Source organism: Sus scrofa, chromosome 4 (genome assembly GCF_054392235.1).
Source record: "Sus scrofa isolate SSC_HxYL_T2T_F1_AM1 chromosome 4, Sscrofa_HxYL_maternal_Yorkshire_Landrace_v2.0, whole genome shotgun sequence".
Taxonomy (NCBI): Eukaryota; Metazoa; Chordata; class Mammalia; order Artiodactyla; family Suidae; genus Sus; species Sus scrofa.
The window spans coordinates 41948441-41972371 of record NC_139386.1 but is presented as its reverse complement, the minus strand read 5'-3'; the positions used below and the strand labels follow the sequence as shown (position 1 = coordinate 41972371).

The window sequence follows — 23931 nt, the reverse complement described above, 5'->3', positions numbered from 1 at the left end:
CATCTATACTAATGTCTTATTTCATCCTCATTTCAGTGACCCACATGTCTCGATTACTTTAGAAGTAAATAAATACGGGGCTGAAAATTAGAGGCTAAGTTTGTTCATTCTCCCTCAACATTGTGGTAGTTTTATGAGTATAGGAAGAACTCAGAAAAGAGAAATCAGATAATAATGATGTTCATAGGATAGCTCAATATGACTCTTTTTGTCTTTTCCAGCTTGAAATACCTCTGGACTCCTTACGTGTGCATGTTAGCAGCGTTTGGTGTATGTTCTCCTGAACTTTGGATGACACTTTTCAAGTGGCTTCGATTACGGACTGTACATCCAGTATTGTTGGTGAGTCATTGTTATTTTGTGTTAAGTACTTGTTTCTCCTCCAGTTGTATGAATGGAAACCACATTGAATACAATTAAAATAGTGTAAATCACATGATTTATAGGTAAAGAGATCCTTTGAAAAACATTTTTTATAATTTCTGATTATAAAAGTAGTACATTTCACTGAGACAACTTAAAAACTGGAAAGTAAGAGTATAAGTGAATCAATAATGTTAGAGGCTATAAAAATTAGTTTTAATAATATTTTTCTTGGTTTGATTTAGAACTATGCTGTGTTTTCAGCATGAATTTAAACAGTTACAATGTACCTGCTATATACAGTGTGCTTGGGATGAAAAGATAACACACAATTGAAAAGATGACAGTCTCCTGGTCATAAAAACAGATAATAAGGAGTTCTGTCATGGCTTGGTGGGTTAAGGATCCGGCATTGTCACTTTTGTGACTCTGGTTACAGCTGTGACACAGGTTCAGTCCCTAGCCTGGGAACTTCGTATTCATCAGGAGTGGCAAAAGAAATAAAAATAAAAAAAAGCACAAATAATAAGAATTGACAAGGTGCTATTGGAACAGAGAAGGCATTCTTTTTTTTTTTTTTTTTTTTTTTTTTTTTTTTTTGTCTTTTTTAGGGCCGCTCCCGTGGCATATGGAGGTTTCCAGGCTAGGGGTTGAATCAGAGCTCTAGCCGCTGGCCTACACCAGAGCCACAGCATCCCGGGATCCGAGTCTCGTCTGCGACCTACACCACAGCTCGCGGCAACGCAGGATCCTTAACCCATTGAGCAAGGCCAGGGACCGAACCCGCCACCTCATCGTTCCTAGTCAGATTCGTTAACCCCTGAGCCACAACAGGAACTCCTTGCCAGCCTTCTTCCAGAGGAATTTGTACATTTTTATTTTAGCATAGTAGTACATTTATATGTATTAGCTATTTTTCCCTGTGTTGATTCATTGTCTTTTTGTTGTTGTTAGCTTTTTTTTTTGGCCTTTTAGGGCTGTACACATGGCATATGGAGGTTCCCAGGCTAGGGGTCAAATCAGAGCTACAGCTGCTGGCCTACACCACAGCCAACAGCAATGCCGGATCCAAGCTGCGTCTGCAACCTATACCATAGCTTGTGGCAATGCCAGATCCTTAACCCACTGAGCAAGGCCAGGGATTGAACCTGCGTCTTCATGGATGCTACTTAACTGCTGAGCCTCGACGGGAACTCCTGTTGTTAGCTTTTAACGTGGTGTTTCAGTGTTTCTTCTAAGCTCTTCGTAACCTAAATTCCTGGAAAAATTGTCAAATTTTAGTTTGCTATTTGAAAATATTGCTATGAGCATTATCCTTTTTATGTGCTGCCTTAAATTTATGTAGTAAATATGTATGTCTCACTTTGCCTCCAGCTTGACATGTCTTAAATTTATTTTCTTTACCCATTTCACTCTGTGAACTAGATTCTGTGCTGACTCAATTTCTTTGAAATTGTTATAACTGTAAGCATATGTGATTGGTTATGGAGTCAGTGTCTACTACCTCTAGAGTGTATTCAGAAATGTATTTACTCATAACCCTTTTTCCCTTAACATTTTAGGCTCTTATTCTAAGCACGGCTGTGCCCACTATAATAGGTCTCAGCTTATGGAAGGAGGTAAGAAAATTAAATTTTTCATATTAAAGTATACTTTGTCTACAAGGTAGTGATAAATTTACATATGTGTGTAGGATACTTATATTGAGACACTATTCTAATAAAACAAAGTGTCATATACTCAATAATACTTAATTTTTTACCGCTAGGAACATGATAGATGAGCTAAAACCTTTTTAGAATGCCATCTGAGGAGTTCCCGTCGTGACGCAGTGGTTAACGAATCCGACTAGGAACCATGAGGTTGCGGGTTCGGTCCCTGCCCTTGCTCAGTGGGTTAACGATCCGGCGTTGCCGTGAGCTGTGGTGTAGGTTGCAGACGCGGCTCGGATCCCGCATTGCTGTGGCTCTGGCGTAGGCCGGTGGCTACAGCTCCGATTCAACCCCTAGCCTGGGAACCTCCATATGCCGCGGAAGCGGCCCAAGAGATAGCAACAACAACAACAACAAAAGACAAAAGAAAAAAAAAAAAAAAAAAAGAATGCCATCTGATGCAATTTTCAGTGGTCTAATACTGTTATTAATTCAGTTTGTAATTTGCAAAGGAAATGGCTGAATAAATAGGTTTTAGTATTAAGAACTATTTTGGTGACTCCAAAATTTAAATATTTATAAAATAATATAAATTTTTTGGCTTATCATAATGTAATATGGAACTCATTGCCAGTAAACCTGTGCATTATTTGACTTGGCCTGAAATTTCTCTTTTTGTTTCCTTATTTATTCATTATGTGTGTGCATGAACAATACAACTGATGATTAAATTATGTATTGAGTGTAGGCGGTAAATTAACCATAAAATACATTCTTCAGACTGAGAAGAATGAGCAGGTCACTCAAAGAAAGTAAAGCAATCCATGCCATTGTTTCCATGAGAACAATGTTGTGATATTGTTTGCTTTAAGTTAGCCTCTTAGCTTTTGGAAGTACTCTGAAACAGTTTTAAACTTTCTAAATACTTACATTGAGTATGGGGGATTTTGTTTTGCATTTTAGTTTTTTCCAAGATTAATTACAGAATTGATGGAACTACAAGAATTTTATGACCCAGATACAGTGGAACTTATGACCTGGATAAAGTAAGAATTGAACTGCCCAAGATTGTTTTTAAGCTACTAATTATTGCATGCTATAATGGATTCAGGGGAAGTAATAAATTAATGCTTTTTTATGAGTTCTCATAAAACTTGGGAATTTTACCCCGTGTTTTTAGGGATATTTAGTTTTTGATTGGACTTCTAATTCTAATTTTCTAATTGAACTCATTTCCATTGGTAAGTTTGAGATTTGAGACTCTACCCATTAAACACTAGAAATGTGGAATTATAAATGAACCAGTGTCCTATTATTTAGATAGTCAAAAGATGCTTCTTTTACCCTGGGCTGGAGGTGGATAAGTGTTAGATTTCTAGTCTTAATAACCAAGATTAACAAAAAAAATTTTTTTTGGCCAGGCCTGTAGCATATGGAATCCTAGGTCAGGAATTGAACCTGCACCACAGCTGTAAACAGAGCCACAGCACTGACAACGCCAGATCCTTAACCCACTGAACCACATGGGAACTCCCCCCATTTTTTATTTTGATTTTAATATTCAGGCAGATTTTAATGTGACAGGAGGTGTGATCTGGGCCTGTGTAAGCCCAGAATTGTAAATGAAACACCTTTTTGCCTCCCCCAATATATATATAAAACTATGGAACTCTCAAAGGGTTAGAATGAATGGATGAACTAGCAAAATATCCATTAAGTGACAGAGATAGATGACAAGAAAGCATGTCTTCCTTTGTCTCAGCTCTTGGTCAAAAATAAATCTCTCCTCTAAATTTGTAGCAGTGCATCTGAACTCACATATTTGTAGTTTAAATTACACTTAATCTAATCTAGGAAACCCTAAATCAAAAATTTAGCATGGGAGCTCCCACTGTGGTGTAATGGGATCAGCCTCATCTTGGAAGCGCTGGGACACAGGTTTGATCTCTGGCCTGGCACAGTGGGCTGTGATCCAGTGTTGCTGCAGCTGTGGCTTAGGTTGAGACTGTGGCCTGGATCTGATCCCTGGCCCGGGAGCTCCATATGCCTCAGGGTGGCCAAAAAAATAAATGAAAAAAAGATTAGCATTAAAAAGTAGTCCTGGGAATTCCGCTTTGTGGTGCAGCAGAAACAAACCTGGCTAGCATCTGTGAGAATGTGGGTTTGATCCCTGGCCTCACTCAGTGGGTCAGGGATCCGGGGTTGCTGTGAGCTGTGGTGTAGGTTGCAGATGCAGCTTGGATCCCGAGTTGCTGTGGCTGTGGTGTAGGCTGGCAGCTGTAGCTCCGATGCCACCGCTAGCCTGGGAACTTTCATATGCTGCAGTTTCAGCCCTAAAAAGAAAAAAAAAAAAGAAGTAGTCTTCGGGTGGCCTGGACTGTCTGATATAAACTTCAACCCAGGCTATACAGGATTTCACAAATAAAGCTTCATGAAGATAAGCTCAAAAGTTATACATGAAGAAATAGTACAGCGCAGCAGGAATCAGCTCTTGTTTGTGACAAACAACAAATTAAACCTCTAGCAATTTCTGATAATAAAATTTGTGTCACTTAGTTTTTGCTGTACAGCCACCATGAAACTTAGTGGCTTACAAACAGCAAAGATTCGATGGTTAGCTAAGTGGAGGCAGTGGATAGGATTCTTACGGTTTGGGGCGGCTCTCTGGGACTAGATGGTATGGCATGGCCTCTCTCATGTCGAAGGCTGGGTACGTGTCAACTGAGGGCATGGAAATGACTTGGCCATGTGTGTTATCATCATCCAGCACTGGTGAGCCTGGGCCCATTCATAAGGTGGTAGTTGTAGAGTTCTCAGGAACAAGAAGAGGACAAGTTTCAGTGTCGAACATGTTTTAAACTTCTGTTCACATTATGTGTGCTGTTGTTCTGTTGGCCAAAGCAAGTCTTGTGACGAAAACCAGAGTTTCCTCCAGGAGAGTAACTATAGGGAAAAGAATCATTGCCATTTTTCTGACTATGGATAGAGACTATGAAATAACTACATTGAAATATTTTAAAGACATAGAAGAAGAAACCAAAACTTGAAAAAAGAGTGAAACACTATCAGAAAAGGCCAAGATAATGGGGGAAGAAACACAATGTGTTTCTGGAAAAGAGGAACAGGTTTTTAGAATAGGTATGTAGCAATTAGAATAGGTCTTATTATAAAGTCTCATTATTGTAATGACAACTTTCATATGTATAAAAATTGTTTTTTTTTAAAAGATCATCCTCGACTATTGTCCATTAATTCTTTTTTGTGAATTGTATTTACCTTTGTGGGACACTGGTTATATAGTCTTGTATTGTTATTAACAAAAAGGAAGTCACATCTATGTGTGTGATTTATCATAATATTTTCAAAGACACCCAAGGTCTAAACACTGTACATTGTACATCAGATGATTGGACATTTATGTTACTATGGTGTAATTTTTATGTTTCATTTTTATTTCCTCATTACTGGTGCTGCCTAAAGACAATGTCTTTGTGCCATCTCTTTATTTTCAGAGCTTGCCACTATCCCTAGAACATAGTAGGTAGATGCTGAATGTTGAACACAGGGAGTAAATAAGTGAGGACCTTAGAGCAGCCCTTTGGGACCTGTCTTGTGAGTAGCATCTATCTGGGAGTTTGGATCACAGTTTAGAGTAGAGAAGTCTTTCATGTGGTATCTGGAGACAGACACATGGATAAAGGTAGGAAAGAAGCAGGAGGATAGATGGATCTGGAAGGAGTTGGTTTATGGTGGTTTATTTGCCAAAGTTGAATTTGAGAATTCACAGCATCACTGTTGAACTGACCACTCTATCCAAAATGAGTGTTACTGTCACTATCCCATTCCTTACCCTGCATTTTTTTTTTTTTTTTTGTCTTTTTGCCTTTTCTAGGGCCACTCCTGTGGCATATGGAGGTTCCCAGGCCAGGGGTCCAACCCGAGCTGTAGCTGCCAGCCTATGCCAGAGCCATAGCAACGCAGGATCCGAGCTGCGTTTGCAACCTACACCACAGCTCATGGCAACGCCGGATCCCCAACCAACCGAGCAAGGCCAGGGATCGAACCCGCAACCCCATGGTTCCTAGTCGGATTCGTTAACCACTGAGCCACAATGGGAACGCCATGCCCTGCATTATTTTTTAATAGTATTATTACCACCTGACCTATATGTTTATTCTCTCTCCCCCTGCTCCCTCTGGAAAGCAGGGACCTTATCCTCTCAATTCTCTTTCAAAATGTTTCTGTCTCTTTAGCACTTGAAACAGTTTCTGGCACATAATAGGTGCTTAGTTTTTGAAATCCAAAAATGAAATGAAAGCTGACATTGAAACTTAAGTGTACAATACATTTTAAGTTGCTTGGTTTTCAGAATTGATATAAATCGATGATCTAAAGGGTATACTTAACTTTCTAATGTGTGAATCTTTATGGTTCTTTGCAGAAGGCAAGCTCCAGTTGCAGCTGTGTTTGCAGGAAGTCCACAATTAATGGCTGCAATTAAATTATGCACTGGATGGATGGTGACAAGCTTGCCTCTTTACAATGATGATGACTTTCTCAAGCGAAATGAAAATGTAAGGCATTTTACATTCTACATTTAGATCTTTCTTATATGACTCTCTATTTTAATATAGTTGTGTAATAATGAGTGCATTCCTTGTTAGGAAAATCCAGCCAGTTTTAGAAGAGTTAATTAACTTTAGTTGTTGAAAAAGCTGAATAATACATTTAACTAAGAGGGGCAAAATTAAAATATGAAGTTCTTTATTTTATGTTGTATTGATGTGTTTCCAGGAGAAACATTTAATTTTCTACAAGGTTTTAAGGGACTGATATATAATATTTTACAAAGGGAAATGTTCTTTTGAAAATATCATTGTTCTCAATCAAATTATTAAAGGAAGGCTTTTAGTTAGTGTCTTTATACACTTTATATTTCCAAGCAAAAATTCTGTTATTGCTTATTAATGCTGTGATTTATTTTTCAGTATGAGCTATTATTAATAACTTGGTATGACATTAGTATGGTATCTAGTTACTTCTGATTCAGAGAATGTATTATTTTGGATGTTTAGTATGGATCTAAATGGTAATTTTGTATCTGAACAACTGAACCTGAGTTTTTTCTATTTTTCACTTAGAATTTCATATAGTTTTTAAGTGTACTTTAAGCTGAGAAGGAAGTCTAGCAACACAGAAGTTAGACTTTCATTTAATAGAAAGATTAGACTCTAAGAATGTGCTCTGGAACTAGAGTTATTTGGATTCAGATGGCATCTCTGCCTCATACTAGCTTTGTAACCTTGAGCAAGTTTCAGAATCTGGAAATAATAATAGTTCTCACCTTCTGGTTGTGAGAATTAAGTGAGATAATGCACGGTGCCTGAAACACAGTAAAATTTAAATGTTAACTATGTTTTTTTAAGATCAATTTATTTATTTATTTATTTTTGCTTTCTAGGGCTGCACCCACAGCATATGGAAGTTCCCAGGCTAGGGGTCGAATTGGAGCTACAGCTGCTGGCCTATCCCAGAGCCACAGCAATGCAGGATCCAAGCCACACCTGTGACGTACACCACAGCTCATAGCAACACCTGATCACCCACCCAGTGAGCGTGACCAGGGATCAGACCTGCATCCTCATGGATACTAGTCAGATTGTTTCTGCTGTGCTATGAAAGGAACTCCTAAATGTTAACTATTTTTATTACATACTATTAAATTGTAATTGTATGTGCACACACATGCATACCCATATAAACACAGAAAGTATGGAGAGGAATACAAATGCAGGAGCAGTCAGTTCTGCCTGCAAAAATCCAAGTCCTTAAGTAACAAGGACCTACTATATAGCATAGGGAAATCTACTCAGTAATAACCTACATGGGAAAAGGATCTGAAAAAGAATGGATATTTTTATATATATTTTTATATATATATATGACTCACTTTGTAGACACCTGAGACTTAACAAAATAGTGTAAGTCAACTATACTCCAATAAAAATTTTTTAAAAAATCCAAGTCTTGGTGTTCCGTAGTGGCTCAGTGGGTTAAGGATCCAGCTTTGTCACTGCTGTGGTGTGGATTCTCAGGTTTCATCCCTAACCCAGGAAACCCCCCGTGCAATGGGTATGTGCAGAAATAAAAAATCCAAGTTTTGGGAGTCCCTGTTGTGGTGCAGTGGAAATGAATCTGGCTAGTATCCATGAGGATGAGGGTTTGATCCCTGGCCTTGCTCATTGGGTTAAGGATCCAATATCGCCGTGAGCTGTGGTGTAGGTCGCAGATATGGCTTGGATATTGCATTGCTGTGGCTGTGGCATAGGCTGACAGCTGCAGCTCTGATTTGACCCCTAGCCTGGGAACTTCCATATGCCGTGGGTGCAGCCCTAAAAAGAAAAAAAAAAAAGAAAAAAAAAAAATCCAAGTCTTCATGAAGGCCATTCCCTTGATCGAGGCTTCAAAGGATGACTAGAAACTTGTTTATGAAAAGAATACTTGTGATTCCAGGTTGATAAAGTCACATGAGACATGAAATTTGGCCATGAAACTAGAAAATACAATCAGGCCAAATTCTGGAGGACCTGCAGTGTCAGGCTTAAGAATTTCATCTTACCCTTGAGGCATTTGGGAGTCGTTAAGACCTTTCATAAGCCTGGGAGTGGAATGCTTAGATCTGTTTTGGAGTTAATTATAGTCGTAGGGCAGATTGAAGCAGGGGAGAAGTCAGAGATGGGGAGATCTACCTGTGAGTGATTTACCTGAGAGATAATAGCTGCGTGTGGTTAGTATTTGCTGCACTTGAAAGGTGGTGTTGCTTAGAGAGTATACTACAAGCCTATGTCCTGCACTTCATTTTTTGGTGGATTTAAACCAACTAACTTTGACATGTAGTTTTTCCTTTGTTGTTTTTTGATTGGTCTTTTTCCCAATCTAGAATTTCAGAATCACTCATAATAAGGTCAGAATTCTAATTAGGTTCTAATTAAATTTAAACTTTCTGTTTTTGGCCACACGTGAGGCATGCAGAAGTTCTGGAGCCAGGGATTGCCCCCTCTGCCACAGCAGTAACCAGAGCCACAGTAGTGATACCAGTTCCCGAGCCCACTGAGCCACCAGAGAACTCCTAAACTTAGAACATTTCAGAGTTTTCAGTTTTATATGACTTGGCTGTGAGAATAGGAAGCATGTTTTTTTCAAATCATTGTCTTTCTATATGATGTCTCGTACATCCCAAGTACTGAATAAATTTGTTGTTAAAATAAATTGAACTCCACAAATGAGACCGTATCCTTTAAATTAGACACCATCTATAATTCATAACATGTGACTAACCTCTGTATAATCTCCTAGGCCAGTCATTCTCAAACCCAGGATGATCATGCCCCCAGGGGACATTTGGCGTGTCTAGAGATATTTCTGGTTGTCACAACTGTAGGAGGGCTTCAACAGCTATCTAGTGGGTGGAGACCAGGGATACTGCAAAACAGCCTCCACTCTGTCCCAGCAAAGAATTATCTGGCCCCAAACGTCAGTAGTGCTAATAAGGTTGAGAAACCCTGTCCAGGTCTAACGGTAATGTTCTTGCCATTGCATGGAAGTGGTTTTTTTAAATGCCCCAATAGTATGGTAAAGTTTCCCCAAATTTAAAAATAAATAAAAATATATGTAAAAAACTGTAAGTGTGAGCTTGTTAGGATAGAACCGTTCACATAAAACATGTAGCAAAGTGAAATGAGTAAGAAACTTGCTCTTGACTTATTAACATTCTGTATCCCAAGGAATGAATTATTTCTAGGATGTCAGTGGACATTGGACCTAAAGTTGCTGGCTAGATAGCAACAATAACATGTAGTAAGCAGGTAATGAATAATCTGCAAAAAGGTTGGAGCCTGTTCAATCTAGATTACAAATCACAGTATTTTCAAGACAAACAGATTGTCATACTTTTGGCCTAACTCTTGTGATTTTCTAATGTCAGCAAATCAGAAAAACTGAAAAAAAGATATTATCTAATAAAATCTAGAAGTTATTTCTAATAAGTTCAGTAAAATTGTGATGAAGAAATACCATGGAAACAGGAAATGAGTTTTAAGCATTCCTCCTCATTCAGTATTTTGTGACAAGAGTCAAATTATTTTTAACCTCACCAACTTTATCTCATGTATAAAATGAATATAAAATTCTCTGACACGTGTTAGTAAAAAAATTAAAGGAACTATTACAACTCAGTAATAAAAAGATAATCCAATTAAAAAATGGACAAAGGCCATTTGCAACAATATGGATGAACCTTAGGGGCGTTATGCCAAGGGAAATAAGTCAGAGAAAGACAAATACTGTGTGATCTCATTTATATATGGAATCTAAGAAAGCTGAATTCATAAAAAAAGAAGAATCGTGGTCACCAGGGGCTAGGAGGGGTGGAGAAACAAGGAGGTGTTTGTCAGAGAGTACAAACTACGAGGTAGGTATAAAATGAATAAATGCCAGGGATCTAATATACAGCACAGTGATTAATACTTTATTGTGGAGTTCCTGTTGTGGCTCAGCAGGTTACAAACCTGACTAGTATCCATGAGGATGCAGGTTTGATCCCTGGCCCCACTCAGTGGGTTAAGGATCTGGCATCGCTGTGAGCTGTGGTGTAGGCTGCAGATGCAGCTCGGATCCCATGTTTCTGTGGCTGTGGTATAGGCTGGCAGCTGCAGCTCTAATTTGACCCCTAGCTTGGGAACTTCCATATGCCATGGATACAGCCCTTAAAAAAAAAAAAAAAACCACTATTGTATATTTGAAAGTTACTAAGAGAGTAAATCTTAGTAAGTCTGCATATGACAGGATGCAGGTGTTAGCTAAAGCTATGGTGATAATCCTTTTGCAATGTGTGAGTGGATCAAATAAACATGTCATACATCTTCAACTTACACTGTGTTATATCTCAGTAAAGCTCAGGGTGGGGGCAAATGTGCAAAGGACTTGAATGTTTATTTCTACAAATAAGATGTACAAGTTGCCAGTAGCAAATGAATATAAGCTTCCTGAGGGCAGGAATTAAATCTTAGTGAATATCTTTATTGTCCATAGATGGCACTGAGAACATAGTAGATGCTCAGTGTATAATTTTGATTAATAGAATTTTTAGATGTCTTTTAAAATCTTTGTTTTAATTCTGTTCTTGCAGATCTATCAAATCTATTCAAAGCGATCTGCTGAAGATATTTATAAAATACTGACATCCTACAAGGCTAATTACCTAATTGTAGAAGATGCTATCTGCAACGAGGTGGGAACCACAAGAGGATGTAGGGTTAAAGACTTATTAGACATTGCAAATGGCCATGTAAGTAACCATTTGGAAAGTTCAATTTTTTTTGAGAAAAATGACTTTATTTAAACTTGTAGTATCTTAAAACTTTATTAAGATTATAATTAAAAGTTATATAACAGTGGGGGCACCCTATTGAAATAGTTTGAAATATTTTTTCAATGTGCAAAAGAAAAGTTGGGCAATTTTGCAAAAATGAAATTTACCAATACCTGGATTCCTTATTTGTTGCCTGTACTTGTGCATATTCAACATTTATAAATAAAAGATGGCATAATTTGATTTGAATGATGATTTTACTTTAACATAATAATGTAAAGAGTAGTTTTTTGTATTGTTATATTCTTATGTTGAGAAATGTCGTGATTTGATACATATCTAGAAAAATTACTAAATTAACACAGTCCTGTACATTGAGTCTGTGTCATCCACAAAAATTAGTGTATTCAGAGCTACTTTAGTTGTAAGGACTTAGCTGTATCTTAAATTTTCATTGATTTTTAACTACTTACCAAGTCTCAGCCTGCAGTGTATATACTGTATACCTGGCAACTAAGGAGACAGACAGGGGAGTTTGTGTATCTAGTTATTAGTTTTTACCATCTGGTAATTAGGCTCTGGAATGGGTGCCCTTATTCCTAGGAAGGTTGGAGGTGGAGGATCTTAGGAAAAGTTTAGTAGGTCATTCTTTCTTTTTTTTTTTTTAGGCCTGAACCCACAGCATATGAAAGTTCCCAGGCTAGAGGTTGAATTGGAGCTATATGGCTGCTGGCCTAGGCCACAGCCACAGCAACAGCGGCCCCGCTGAGGGAGACCAAGGATCAAACCTACGTCCTCATGGATACTAGTCAGATTTGTTTCCGATGTGCAACAACAGGAACTCCCTGGAGTGTGTATTCTGTTTAGCTTGCGACCAAGATTTTTTCTGTCCTTTCCTAAATAATTAGCTCTTTGTTTTAATCATCCCAGACCAGTTGGACGGTAAGAAATTAGTTTTTATGATTTCTACTTTTCTTTCTCTTCATGACCCCTTAATCTTATAATGTAAACTTAGTCTGTTTTCTGCATGTACTTTGAATTTTCTCTCTTGGTTTGATGTCTGTGATCTTTGGCTTAGTTGGTGCTCCTGGCTGCCTTTTTGCTCCATTTTGAAGATCAGGTTACTACTTCTTTCACGTAATACCAGCCACAGACTTAAAGTTAATTCATCCTTGTATTTATTTATTTATTTTAACCCCTGTGCCCCCCCATCCTTTTATTCTTCTTCTTTTTTTTTTTTTTTTTTTGTCTTTTCATCTTTTCTAGGGCCGCATTCATGGCATGTGGAGGTTCCCAGGCTAGGGTTCTAATCGGAGCTGTAGCCACCATCCTACACCAGAGCCAAAGCAACTCAGGATCCGAGCCCTGTCTGCGACCTACACCATAACTCACGGCAATGCCTAATCCTTAATCCACCGAGCAAGGCCAGGGATAGAACCCACAACCTCATGGTTCCTAGTCAGATTCGTTAACCACTGAGCCATGATGGGAACTCCCTTTTTTTTTCTTTCCCTTTTATTCTTAAAGTGGGCTCTCTGACATCTTTCCTAGGTTATTAGAATAGTATTTAGTATTCTATTATGGAAAACCCATCAAGCTAGCTAAGATGTATTAGTGAACATCATTAAAGTGAGAATGTAAAGAATTGTGCTGGATAAGTCATAGAAACTTACTTGCTTACTGTTGTGAGTCAAGTCTACATAAGAAGAAAAGTTCGAACATAATTAAGAATACATGTCTAGGAGTTTCCATTGTAGCTCAGCAGAAACGAATCTGACTAGTATCCATGAAGATGCAGGCTCAATACCTGGCCTTGCTCAGTGGGTTAAGAATCTGTCTTTGCCGTGAGCTGTGGTGTAGGTGGCAGATGTGGCTCGGATCTGGCATTGCTGTGGCTATGGCGTAGGCCAGCAGCTGTAGCTCCAGTTTGACCCCTAGCCTGAGAACCTCCATATGCCATGGGTGAGGCCCTAAAAAGACCAAAAAAAAAAAAAGACAATATATGTCCATGTCTCAGCCTTGGTAGGTTCCATGGTAAAATTCTTCAAAGGGATGGTAATAAACTATGGAGATTAGGTCTTTTAAAAATTGGAAAACACTTGTTCTTCTTAGGGCTACACCTGTGGCATATGGAAGTTCCCAGGCTAGGGGTTGAATTGGGGCCACAGCTGCCAGCCTACACCACAGCCACAGCAATGCCAGATCCGAGCCACGTTTGTGACCTGTGCTGCAGCTCATGGCAAAGCCAGACCCTTAACCCAGTGAGTGAGACCAGGGAGCGAACCTGCCTCCTCATGGAGACTAGTTGGGTTCTTAACCCCCTGAGCCACAATGAGAACTCCTCAAAGTTGGAAAATACTTTATACTCATTTCTTTTTTCTTTTTTTGCATTGCAGCTCACAGCAAAGCCAGACCCTTAACCCACTGAATGAGGCCAGGGAGCGAACCTGCCTCCTCATGGAGACTAGTTGGGTTCTTAACCCCCTGAGCCACAATGGGAACTCCTCAAAGTTGGAAAATATTTTATACTCTGTTTTTTTTTCTTTTTTCTTTGTTTTTATTTAGGGCTGCATCTGTGGCATATGGAAGTTCCCAGGCTAGGGGTCCAATCAGAGTTACAGCTGCCAGCCTACACCACAGCCACAGCAATGCCAGATCTGAGCCACGTCTGTGACCTACACTGCAGCTCATGGCAAAGACAGATCCTTAACCCACTGAATGAGGCCAGAAATCGAACCTGCATCCTCTTGGATCCTAGTTGGGTTCATAAACTGCTGATCCATGAAGGGAACTCCTTTATACTCATTTCTTTTTTTTTTTTTTTTGTCTTTTTGCCATTTCTTGGGCCGCTCCCGTAGCATATGGAGGTTCCCAGGCTAGGGGTCTAATCGGAGCTGTAGCTGCCAGCCTATACCACAGCCACAGCAACTCGGGATCTGAGCCGCATCTGTGACCTACACCACAGCTCACGGCAACTCTGGATCCTTAACCCACTGAGTGAGACCAGGGATCAAACCCGCAACCTCATGGTTCCTAGTTGGATTCGTTAACCACTGAGCCACGACGGGAACTCCTATACTCATTTCTTAATCTCATTGGGAATCTCAAATCCATTGAGTAGTGGACATGGTGACTCTTATGAAGAAGCATTTATTTACTGGACAATGTGAGATGTTTGCTGAACAATATGAGATAGTCCACATTTAGCAGTACTATATTTTTTCATATAAATGTAGTCATTTGTACATTGATTGTATTGCTCCTGTAAGCTTAATAAGTTTTTAAATATTATGTTTCCTATCTTTTAATAGGTCGTTTGTGAAGAAGGTGACAAGTTAACCTACTCAAAACATGGGCGATTTTGTCATGAGGTCAAAATTAACTATTCTCCATATATGAATTATTTCACTAGAGTATACTGGAACAGATCCTACTTTGTATATAAAATCAACACTGTGATATCCTTTCAGTCTTGAAAAATAGCAGAGCCTTCATTTCAAAGATGTAGACATCTGATGTAAAGTGCAGTTTTCTTCTACCTACATGGTGTCTTTCAGAAATCAGAGCTTGGACATGTGAAATGTTGCTGCTGCTTTTCCCCTCCTGCTGTTAACTGGATCTAGAGTTCTGTGGGGAAAAGAAGATCAAACAGTACTGTTCTTTGGTAAAATGTCAAATCTGCCATTCTGCAGTATTCCAGCCAGGTGTTTTTCTTAGTGTTACATGTTCCTCTAGACTGTCGTAAAATTTTCCTCTTAAATCTTCATTCCATCATAGCATTGGTCTTGAATTTGAATATGTTCAAGGCCAGAGTATAGTTCTCAACCATAACATTTAATAAATACTTGATGTGATATAATTTTAGAATAGAAGGAAAGAATTATTCTTAACCTCAAGGCAGTTTCTGAAGGTAATTTCATGGTGTATAATAAAACGAAACTCTGACAAAAAAAAAAAAAAAAAAAAAAAAAAAAAAAAGGAGTTCCCGTCGTGGCGCAGTGGTTAACAAATCTGACTAGGAACCATGAGGTTGCGGGTTTGATCCCTGCCCTTGCTCAGTGGGTTAATGATCCGGCGTTGCCGTGAGCTGTGGTGTAGGTTGCAGACGCGGCTCGGATTTTGCGTTGCTGTGGCTCTGGCGTAGGCTGGCGGCTACAGCTCCGATTCAACCCCTAGCCTGGGAACCTCCATATGCCGCTGGAGCGGCCCAAAAAGTGGCAAAAAAGACAAAAAAAAAAAAAAAAAAAAAAAAAAACAACGAAACTCTTACAATAAAAAACTAATTTAAATGTCTGCTGAGAATTTGTGGCATTTAAATTAAAATGGAAATTTTATAAAGGAAAGTGATCTTTAAGGATACACATAAAGGTATGTCCAGATTTTTCCATAATACCACTCTAATCATCTGCTGCCTATGTAAGTGAGCACTTTCCTAGTAATATATGTTGCATGATACTGCGTTTCATTATTTTATGACTATTAACTGGCTAGCTTTTTTACACTTATGCCCATAAATTTGATACCAATTTAATCATGGTAAAACAGCAATTCTTGTTACCTATATATTTTTAAAAACAGACATTTAGAAGAATGTTGTTCAGGTTTTTAAAATATGGATATGGGTATACAATCTATTTACATGTCTTCTACTAAAGTATTAAGTGAAAAAGTAAGTATTTGTCAGAATAAGACTGTGTGTACTAAAATGAGCAACAATTTCTGGAGATATGTGCAGATACTGTTAAACAACTCTGCATGATAAAACACAAGTGCTATTATTTATGAAACTATGGTACAGTCTTCAGCATTAAGAACAAAATGACAGTTATAAAATTCACAGCACAGTCTCACAATTTAAATGTTATATTTCTTCAAGTCATGTTTTCACATTTTAAATTATCAATTAAAAGAAATTCTAAATTGATAAATTTGGCCATATAAAGAAATTCAGGATAGATATATATTTTAATAAGATGGGATGCATGTTTATACACCTATTGAGTGAACAGACTTTCAAATTTTTACCTGTTAAAGTGCCGTAAAAACTGAAATTTCAGAACTCTAAATAACTACATTAGAAAGGAGCATCTTTCCATTACCTTTATTTTCTGTTTTATATACATATATACACATATATATAATTTTTTAAGTACAGAGCACATGCATTCTTAGACTAAGATGTTAGCTCTAGGATGTTTTGTTCTTATGGAGTTTGTTGTTTGGTGGCAGTGTCATATGTCTGGTGCATTTGTTTCATTGGTTGTCATTTCATGCTTTTATGTAACTTTTAACAAGATAGCTACAGGCAGGCTATTTCAGGTTCTCTCACTTACATCTTAATAGTGAGTTGCCAGTACTTAGCTTCAAGCCTTATGAAAATATTACCATAGTTACCTAAGTACACAGTGAATAGTCACATGGTTATACTTATGATTAGAGAGAGCATGTAAAACAATGTAATTTAAAAGTCAGCTTGCCTATTTTCAAAGGGAAATAGCACAACCTCCTTTCTATATAGCATGAAATACTTAATTGAATTTTTATCAGTTTTATGATCAGATATGCTGAATTTGTTTTTGTTGTGTTTTTTTGTGTGTGCGTTTGACATAATAGTAAGTTGCTTTTGCTTCTGTCAACTCATTTCTTAAATAAAATAGATTCAGAGAAGCTTTTAATTGAATTTTTAAAGTATTTTTCAGTCAGCCTCAGTTGAATAGGAAAACATGAGCTTTATTATAGAAATCATAATACTGGATATGAGATATAAGCTATTTTAGCTGTAGTTAAAACAATAGTACTTTGTTTTAGAAATGGAAAACAGAAAACTTTGAGGAGCATTTAATCAATTTCCTTACTGATTTGCAGACTAACAGATGATTAAGAATTCTGCAAGTAATTCCATCTGGGTGACTTAACAGTTGTTAGGTTTGACAGTCAAGATCTACTGTGAAAGGAGCAACATTTTGGGGTTTGGGGTGGAAGGAATTTCTCAAAGAAATACAAAGCATACTTTGCCCTTGATGTTGCAAAACCGTTGAAATAGGTGCCTTAACCTCCTTATTTCAAAATTTACTTTTCATTTAGTGTTACAGCTCAAGTGGATTAAAAACCGACTAGTATCCATGAGGCTGCGGGCTGGATCCCTGCCTTACTCAGTGGGTTAAGGATCCGGTGTTGCCGTGAGCTGTGGTATAGGTTGAAGACAGGGCTTGGATCCGGCATCACTGTGGCTGTGGTGTAGGCTGGCAGCTACAGCTCCAAATTGACCCCTAGCCTGGGAACTTCCATGTGCTGCAGGTGTGGCCATGAAAAGAAAAAAAAAAAAAAAAAAAGTATTCATTTTTCTTCTTTTTCATAAGAAAGTAATGCTATGCTATGCTCTTTTTGCTGTCAGCTTTAATTAATCAGTAAGCAAATCTTTGTTAAGGGTAATGATGAAATTTCTAGCCTACATTTTAAATTAATTAGCTTCTCAAATGCCAAACAATCCAACAAATGAAATAACTTGATAAGGTATATGATATTGACTCTGTGTTGGTTTTTATTTTCTCTAACTTTGGCATCTGCATCTTAGTGCTTTTTGTTAGACTGGTAAGGTTTTACAACCTAGGGAGTATGCATTGTACTTCAAAACTAACTTATTTCTTCATTACTTTCTGTGTCTATAGATAGCATGCTTTTTCAGGACATTAACTCAGATTGCTAATAACCTCACTGTTGTACCCCCTTTCCATACAGTCCAGATTGATTCAAGGAAAAGCAGAAATGAAGTCAAATTTTGGGCTGAAAATTATGCTTTAAAAAATAGGTTATTGGAGGAGTTCCCGTCGTGGCGCAGTGGTTAACGAATCCGACTAGGAACCATGAGGTTGCGGGTTCGATCCTTGCCCTTGCTCAGTGGGTTAACAATCTGGCGTTGCTGTGAGCTGTGGTGTGGGTTGCAGATACAGCTTGGATCCCGTGTTGCTGTGACTCTGGCGTAGGCCAGCAGCTACAGCTCCAATTCGACCCCTAGCCTGGGAACCTACATATACCGCGGGAAGCGGGCCCAAAGAAGAAATAGTAAAAAGACAAAAAAAAAAAAAAAAAAAAAGGTTATTGGAGTTCCTGTCGTGGTGCAGTGGTTAACGAATCCGACTAGGAACCATTAGGTTGCGGGTTCGGTCCCTGCCCTTGCTCAGTGGGTCAAGGATCCAGCGTTGCCGTGAGCTGTGGCGTAGGTTGCAGGCGCGGCTCGGATCCCGCATTGCTGTGGCTCTGGCGTAGGCCAGTGGCTACAGCTCCGATTCGACCCCTAGCCTGGGAACCTGCATATGCCGCCGGAGCGGCCCAAGAAATAGCAAAAAGACAAAAAATAAATAAATAAATAAATAATAGGTTATTAATTTCTTGAAAGAAACAATGAATACCCATCTTATCAAGCTTTGTTGTTTTTGAGAGTTCAGTTTTTTGACCCTTTCTACATTTTAATGCCTTCTGCAGGTAAAAGTCGTGTTTTTTATAAAATTGGTGGGGTTTCTAAAAGTTGTATGTAAATCAGGTTTTTTTTGTAAATTTACTTTAAATGCATGAATATTTAAAGGGCATATATTTTGAACTATTCTGTATATTTAAGAATCTTTTGTAAGGGAAATAACTACTTCCTGATTTACATCTCAATATATTCTCTCATTTGTCCTTTTTTTTAAAATAGATATTCTCTGTTGTTTCTATCTGCTAATAGTTTTAGCTCTGAAATGTTGCAAGTAATATTGAACAGTTTCTTATTGAAATAATAGCTCATTAAGTTTTCAAATATGTAAAATTTATACTTTAAATAAAACTTCAGGAGTTCCCACTGTGGCACAGTGGGTTAATGATCTGGCTTGTCTGTGGAGGCGGTGGTTTGCTCCCTGGCTCAGGTGCGGTTGGTTAAGGATCTGGCATTGCTGAAGCTGTGGCTTAGATCTCAGCTGTGACTCGGATTCAGTTCATGGCCCAGGAACTTCCATATGCCACGGGTGTAGCCAAAAAAGAAAAATAAATTTCATGTGAAACTTGCAAAGGAATATATTTGATTCAGCTATTTTCCATCCATTAAAGTTTCTTTTTTCTTTTTTGGGGGGCACATCTGCAGCATGTGGAGGTTCCCAGGCTAGGGGTCCAATCAGAGCTTCAGTTGCCAGCCTACACCACAGCCACAGCAACAGAAACACGGGATCTGAGCCAAGTCTGCTACCTACACCACAGCTCATGGCAATACCAGATCCTTAACTCACCGAGCAGGCCAGGGATCAAACCAGCAATCTCATGTTCCTAGTTGGATTCGTTTCCACTGCACCATGACAGGAACTCCCATTAAGGTTTCTAAACATTATCCTTGTTTTCCTTAATAAAAAAGGGCATTTTAGAACCAGATTTGCTGAATTTAGCATAAAGGTGTCTCTGAATAATTTTTGTTTAGAAGTCTTTTAGAATTTGCAACATCCTAATCTTGGCACATATAATCCAGTGTGCAGTTTTATTTATAAGGGATACACCAAATGTCTTACCACTATATTTAGTGGAATAATAGCATTAGAAAGAAACATGCATTCCATACTTATAGTTTGAAATATCTCAAACAACCCTTTCATATTTTAATTAGCTTTGTACATCTATTTAACAAAGATGAATACAGCTGCTTTTATGTATGTTGACTTAATACTACAAAAATGTACATTTAGATTAAATATGTCCTTATAACTAAAGCTACATCTTTGCAAAAGATTAAAAGGGTTGGGTTATAAACTAGTTTACTTCAGATTTTGTAACATTAAATGTGCTTTTATCAAGAATGAAATTATTTATTTCATGCCTAATTACACTCCTTGTTTTGTTTCTATAATAAAAATTTTTTTTAATTTTAAGTTGTATTTTATTTATATATGTATCTTTTTTGGTTTCAGCTTTATCAAGATATAATTTTATATATCATATAATTCACTTTGTGTGTGTGTGTGTGTGTGTGTGTGCCAAACCTGCAGCAAGTGGAAGTTCTCAGGCCAGGGATCAAACCTCTGCTATGGCAGCGACCTAAGCCACAGCAGTGACAACACTGGGTCCTTAACCCACTGAGCCACAGAGGAACTCCCAGTTCACCCATTTAAAGTGTATCATTTAGGAGTTCCCGTCGTGGCGCAGTGGTTAACGAATCCGACTAGGAACCATGAGGTTGCGGGTTCGGTCCCTGCCCTTGCTCAGTGGGTTAACGATCCGGCGTTGCCGTGAGCTGTGGTGTAGGTTGCAGACGCGGCTCAGATCCCGAGTTGCTGTGGCTCTGGCGTAGGCCGGTGGCTACAGCTCCGATTCAACCCCTAGCCTGGGAACCTCCATATGCCGCTGGAGCGGCCCAAGAAATAGCAACAACAACAACAACAAAACAACAACAACAAAAAATAAGACAAAAAGACCAAAATGAATAAATAAATAAATAAAGTGTATCATTTAACAGTTTCTAGTATATCTATGAGTTGTACAATTATCTTCACGATCAATTTTAGAATATTTTCATCACCTCAAAAAGAAACCCCATACCTTTTGACTGTCATCTCCAAACACTCCATTCTCAGGCAACTTCTACTAATAAACTTAATGTCTTTGGACAGAAAGTTCTATTGTGGACATTTCATATAAGTGGGATCATATCATATGTGATCTTTTGTGACTGGCTTCTTTAATTTAGCATAATGTTTTCAAAATTCATTCATGTTGTTACATGTATCCTTTTTTATTGCCAAGTAACATTCCATTGTATGATTATACCACATTTTGTGTATCACTCATAAGTTGACAGAAATTTGGGTTGTTCCCATTTCTTTTGTTTTTAGGGCCACACCTGCTGCAATGGATGTTCTCAAGCTAGAGGTCAAAATGGAGCTGCATCTGCTGGCCTACGACCAGCACAGCAACTCCAGATCCGAGAGGCATCTGTGACCTACACCGCAGCTTGCGGCAATGCCAGATCTTCAACCACTGAGCAAAGCCAGGGATCGAAGTTACATCCCATGGACCCTATTTAGGGTCCTTAACCCACTGAGCCACAACTGGAATTCCTGCCCAGAAATTTTAAGTGGTTGCCTTTTTAAAAAATAATGGTCACCAGTTAGGTTTTGTTTCACAAGGGCTCCTCACACTGCCATTCCCGCTGTGGGAGTATATACATGAACTTAATAAAGCCTATTAAGGCTATTAATAACCAGAGAGAAATTTAGCAGGTCATTTGTAGTAGTTACAAGTCAACTTTCTCTCTTGGTAGTGTGCTTGATAAAGAAATAGACTTTATGTTACTGCTTACCTGAAAACTTGTAGCTAGAGCTATTGAATGAGAGAATGGCTCTTTTGAGTCTGATAAACTAAATGTCCTATAGAAATGAAAAAATAGGCTCAAGTAATTGCTGCAAATATTCAGCTGTGATATATTTAGTGGATTTCATAAGCATGGTGACAAAGTATAATGAAGTGAGGATAATGCTTACCCTGTAGGGTAATTGGTGAGAAATAAAAATGAAAATATGGTACATAGCTAATGTTTTGTAAATGTAAGCTATAAATCTCAACGTTCAGGGTTTTTTTTTGTTTTGTTTTTTTTGGTTGGTTGGTTGGTTTTCTTATGGCCTCAGCCATGGCATATGGAAGTTCTCAGGCTAGGGGTCGAATTGGAGCTGCAGCTGCCAGCTGCACAGCAACACTGGATCCAAGCTGAGTCTGCGACCTACACTACAGCTCACAGCAATGCCAGATCCTTAACCCGCTGAGTGAGGCCAGGGATTGAACTGAGTCCTCATGGATACCAGTTGAGTTTGCTACCACTGAGCCATAATAGGAACTCCTCAACATTCAGTTTTTGTCCAGTTCTTAATACATAGCAATGTAAGCACTTTCACAGCTACTATTCTGTATTGTTTTGAGAATCATTAAGCAAAACATTAGAATAGAAATTAATTCTGCAAGAGTTAGCCCTAAGGATTATCTTATTAAATAAAATTAAGTATATTGGACCAAGTAACTAGCAGTATACATGTACATGATTCTAAGAATGAAAATCAGTCGATTTTGTTACCACTGAGCCATAACTGGAAATTCAGGACTTATAATTTTTGAGAGGGCACAGGCTGCACCTGTGGCATGTGGAGGTTCCCTGGTCAGGAACTGAACCTGTGGCACAGCAGTGACAGAGCTACAACAGTAACAACACCAGATCTTTAACCTACTGTGCCACAAGGGAATTCTATATGGTCTTATAATTCTTATGATAAAAAAAGCGAGATACAGGACTTTCCACTGTGGCAAAGTGGGTTAAGAATCAGTCTACAGCACTTGGGTTGCTGCAGAGGTGGGGATTAAATCCCAGGCCCAGGAACTTCCATTTGCTGAGGGTGTGGCCATTTTAAAGAAGTGAAATATATATGTAAAAATATGTATATTTATAAATTTTGAAAAACTTTGAGACCCTTTCTTACTCCCTACTCAGCACTAATATCAAATCTCATTCTATTGCCTTTTATAATTGGATTTGAATTTTGAGTTGTCTTTAATGGTGAAATGCAAAGAATTTTCATGGTCATACTTTATTTATAAGACCAGCTCTGAAATTAATCCTGCTTTAGTCACACAAAAGATGTATATATGACCAGAGTTAGTATCTGGTCCCTTTCAATCATGACCTGCTTTCCTGGAGCAGAAAACCAACTAGAAATTATTTTACAGCTGCTTACTTAATCCAGATGAAAGCAGAGAACCAAAGTGATGTCATGTCAAATTTGTTTCACCTGCAACTGGGGGAATCCTCTAGTTAAGTGCTTCCACTTGCAAAGAGCAGAATTTAACTTACCTTAATAAAAGTTAAGGAAGGAGGAATATCACTGTAGAAAAAAAAATTTATCAGCAACCAAGACCTCTTAAGTAACCAAGGTCATTTGCTTCATGGTCCCTCATCAGAGGTCTGCATCTCACTACATCTCCTCTGTTCTGTTAATAGGTACCTCCAATTATGTAGTTCCTGCTTCTTTATTATTTTGGCTTGGCCCATTCTTAAATCTAGGTTATGGCATCATTTTAGCTTCAACTCCCATTTATATACTGCTTCGATCTAGTACTACTTATTTCAAATTTCAGAGACAAGTAATCTGGCCCAGCTTGAGTTTTTGGACTAGGTCATGGTGTATCTAGTAACAATAAACACTTAATCAGCATTTACTTTGTACTAGGCATTATGCTATATGCTTTGACATAATTTGTGTGTGTGTGTGTGCCTCCGGTGTGTGGAAGTTTCTGGGCCAGGGATGGAACCCGAACCAGAGCAGGGACCTGAGCCACTGCAGTGACAATTCAGGATCCTTAACCTGCTGCACTACAAAGAAACTCCTGCTTTCACATAATTCTTTCATTTAATTCTTTTTTTTTTTTTTTAAGTGCCACACCTACTGGCACGTGGACGTTCCCAGGCTAGGGGTCTAATTGGAGCTACAGCTGCGGGCCTGCACCACAGCCACGGCAATGCCGGATCTGAGCTGCTTCTGTGACATA

At 38.4% G+C, this 23931-nt stretch overlaps 1 protein-coding gene across 16 annotated transcripts in view; it reads left to right on the top strand.

Moving 5' to 3' along the window:
* Positions 1-20273, top strand: part of DPY19L4 (dpy-19 like 4) — a 223152-nt gene extending 202879 nt beyond the window's left edge. For 3 of the 16 annotated variants that reach the window (XM_085022007.1, XM_005662961.4, XM_085022006.1), the window contains 6 exons: positions 222-342; positions 1926-1982; positions 2979-3061; positions 6457-6589; positions 11203-11361; positions 14697-17047. In XM_085022007.1, the coding sequence (XP_084878133.1) occupies positions 222-342; positions 1926-1982; positions 2979-3061; positions 6457-6589; positions 11203-11361; positions 14697-14861 (718 nt within the window). In that variant the 3' untranslated portion in view covers positions 14862-17047. Of the gene's footprint in view, positions 1-221; positions 343-1925; positions 2187-2283; positions 2463-2978; positions 3487-6028; positions 6590-11202; positions 11362-12053; positions 12844-14422 lie in introns of those variants that run through there. The other 13 variants (XR_014843573.1, XR_002343211.2, XR_014843574.1 and 10 more) reach the window with 12 other exon arrangements.
* The last annotated feature ends 3658 nt before the right edge of the window (positions 20274-23931 follow it).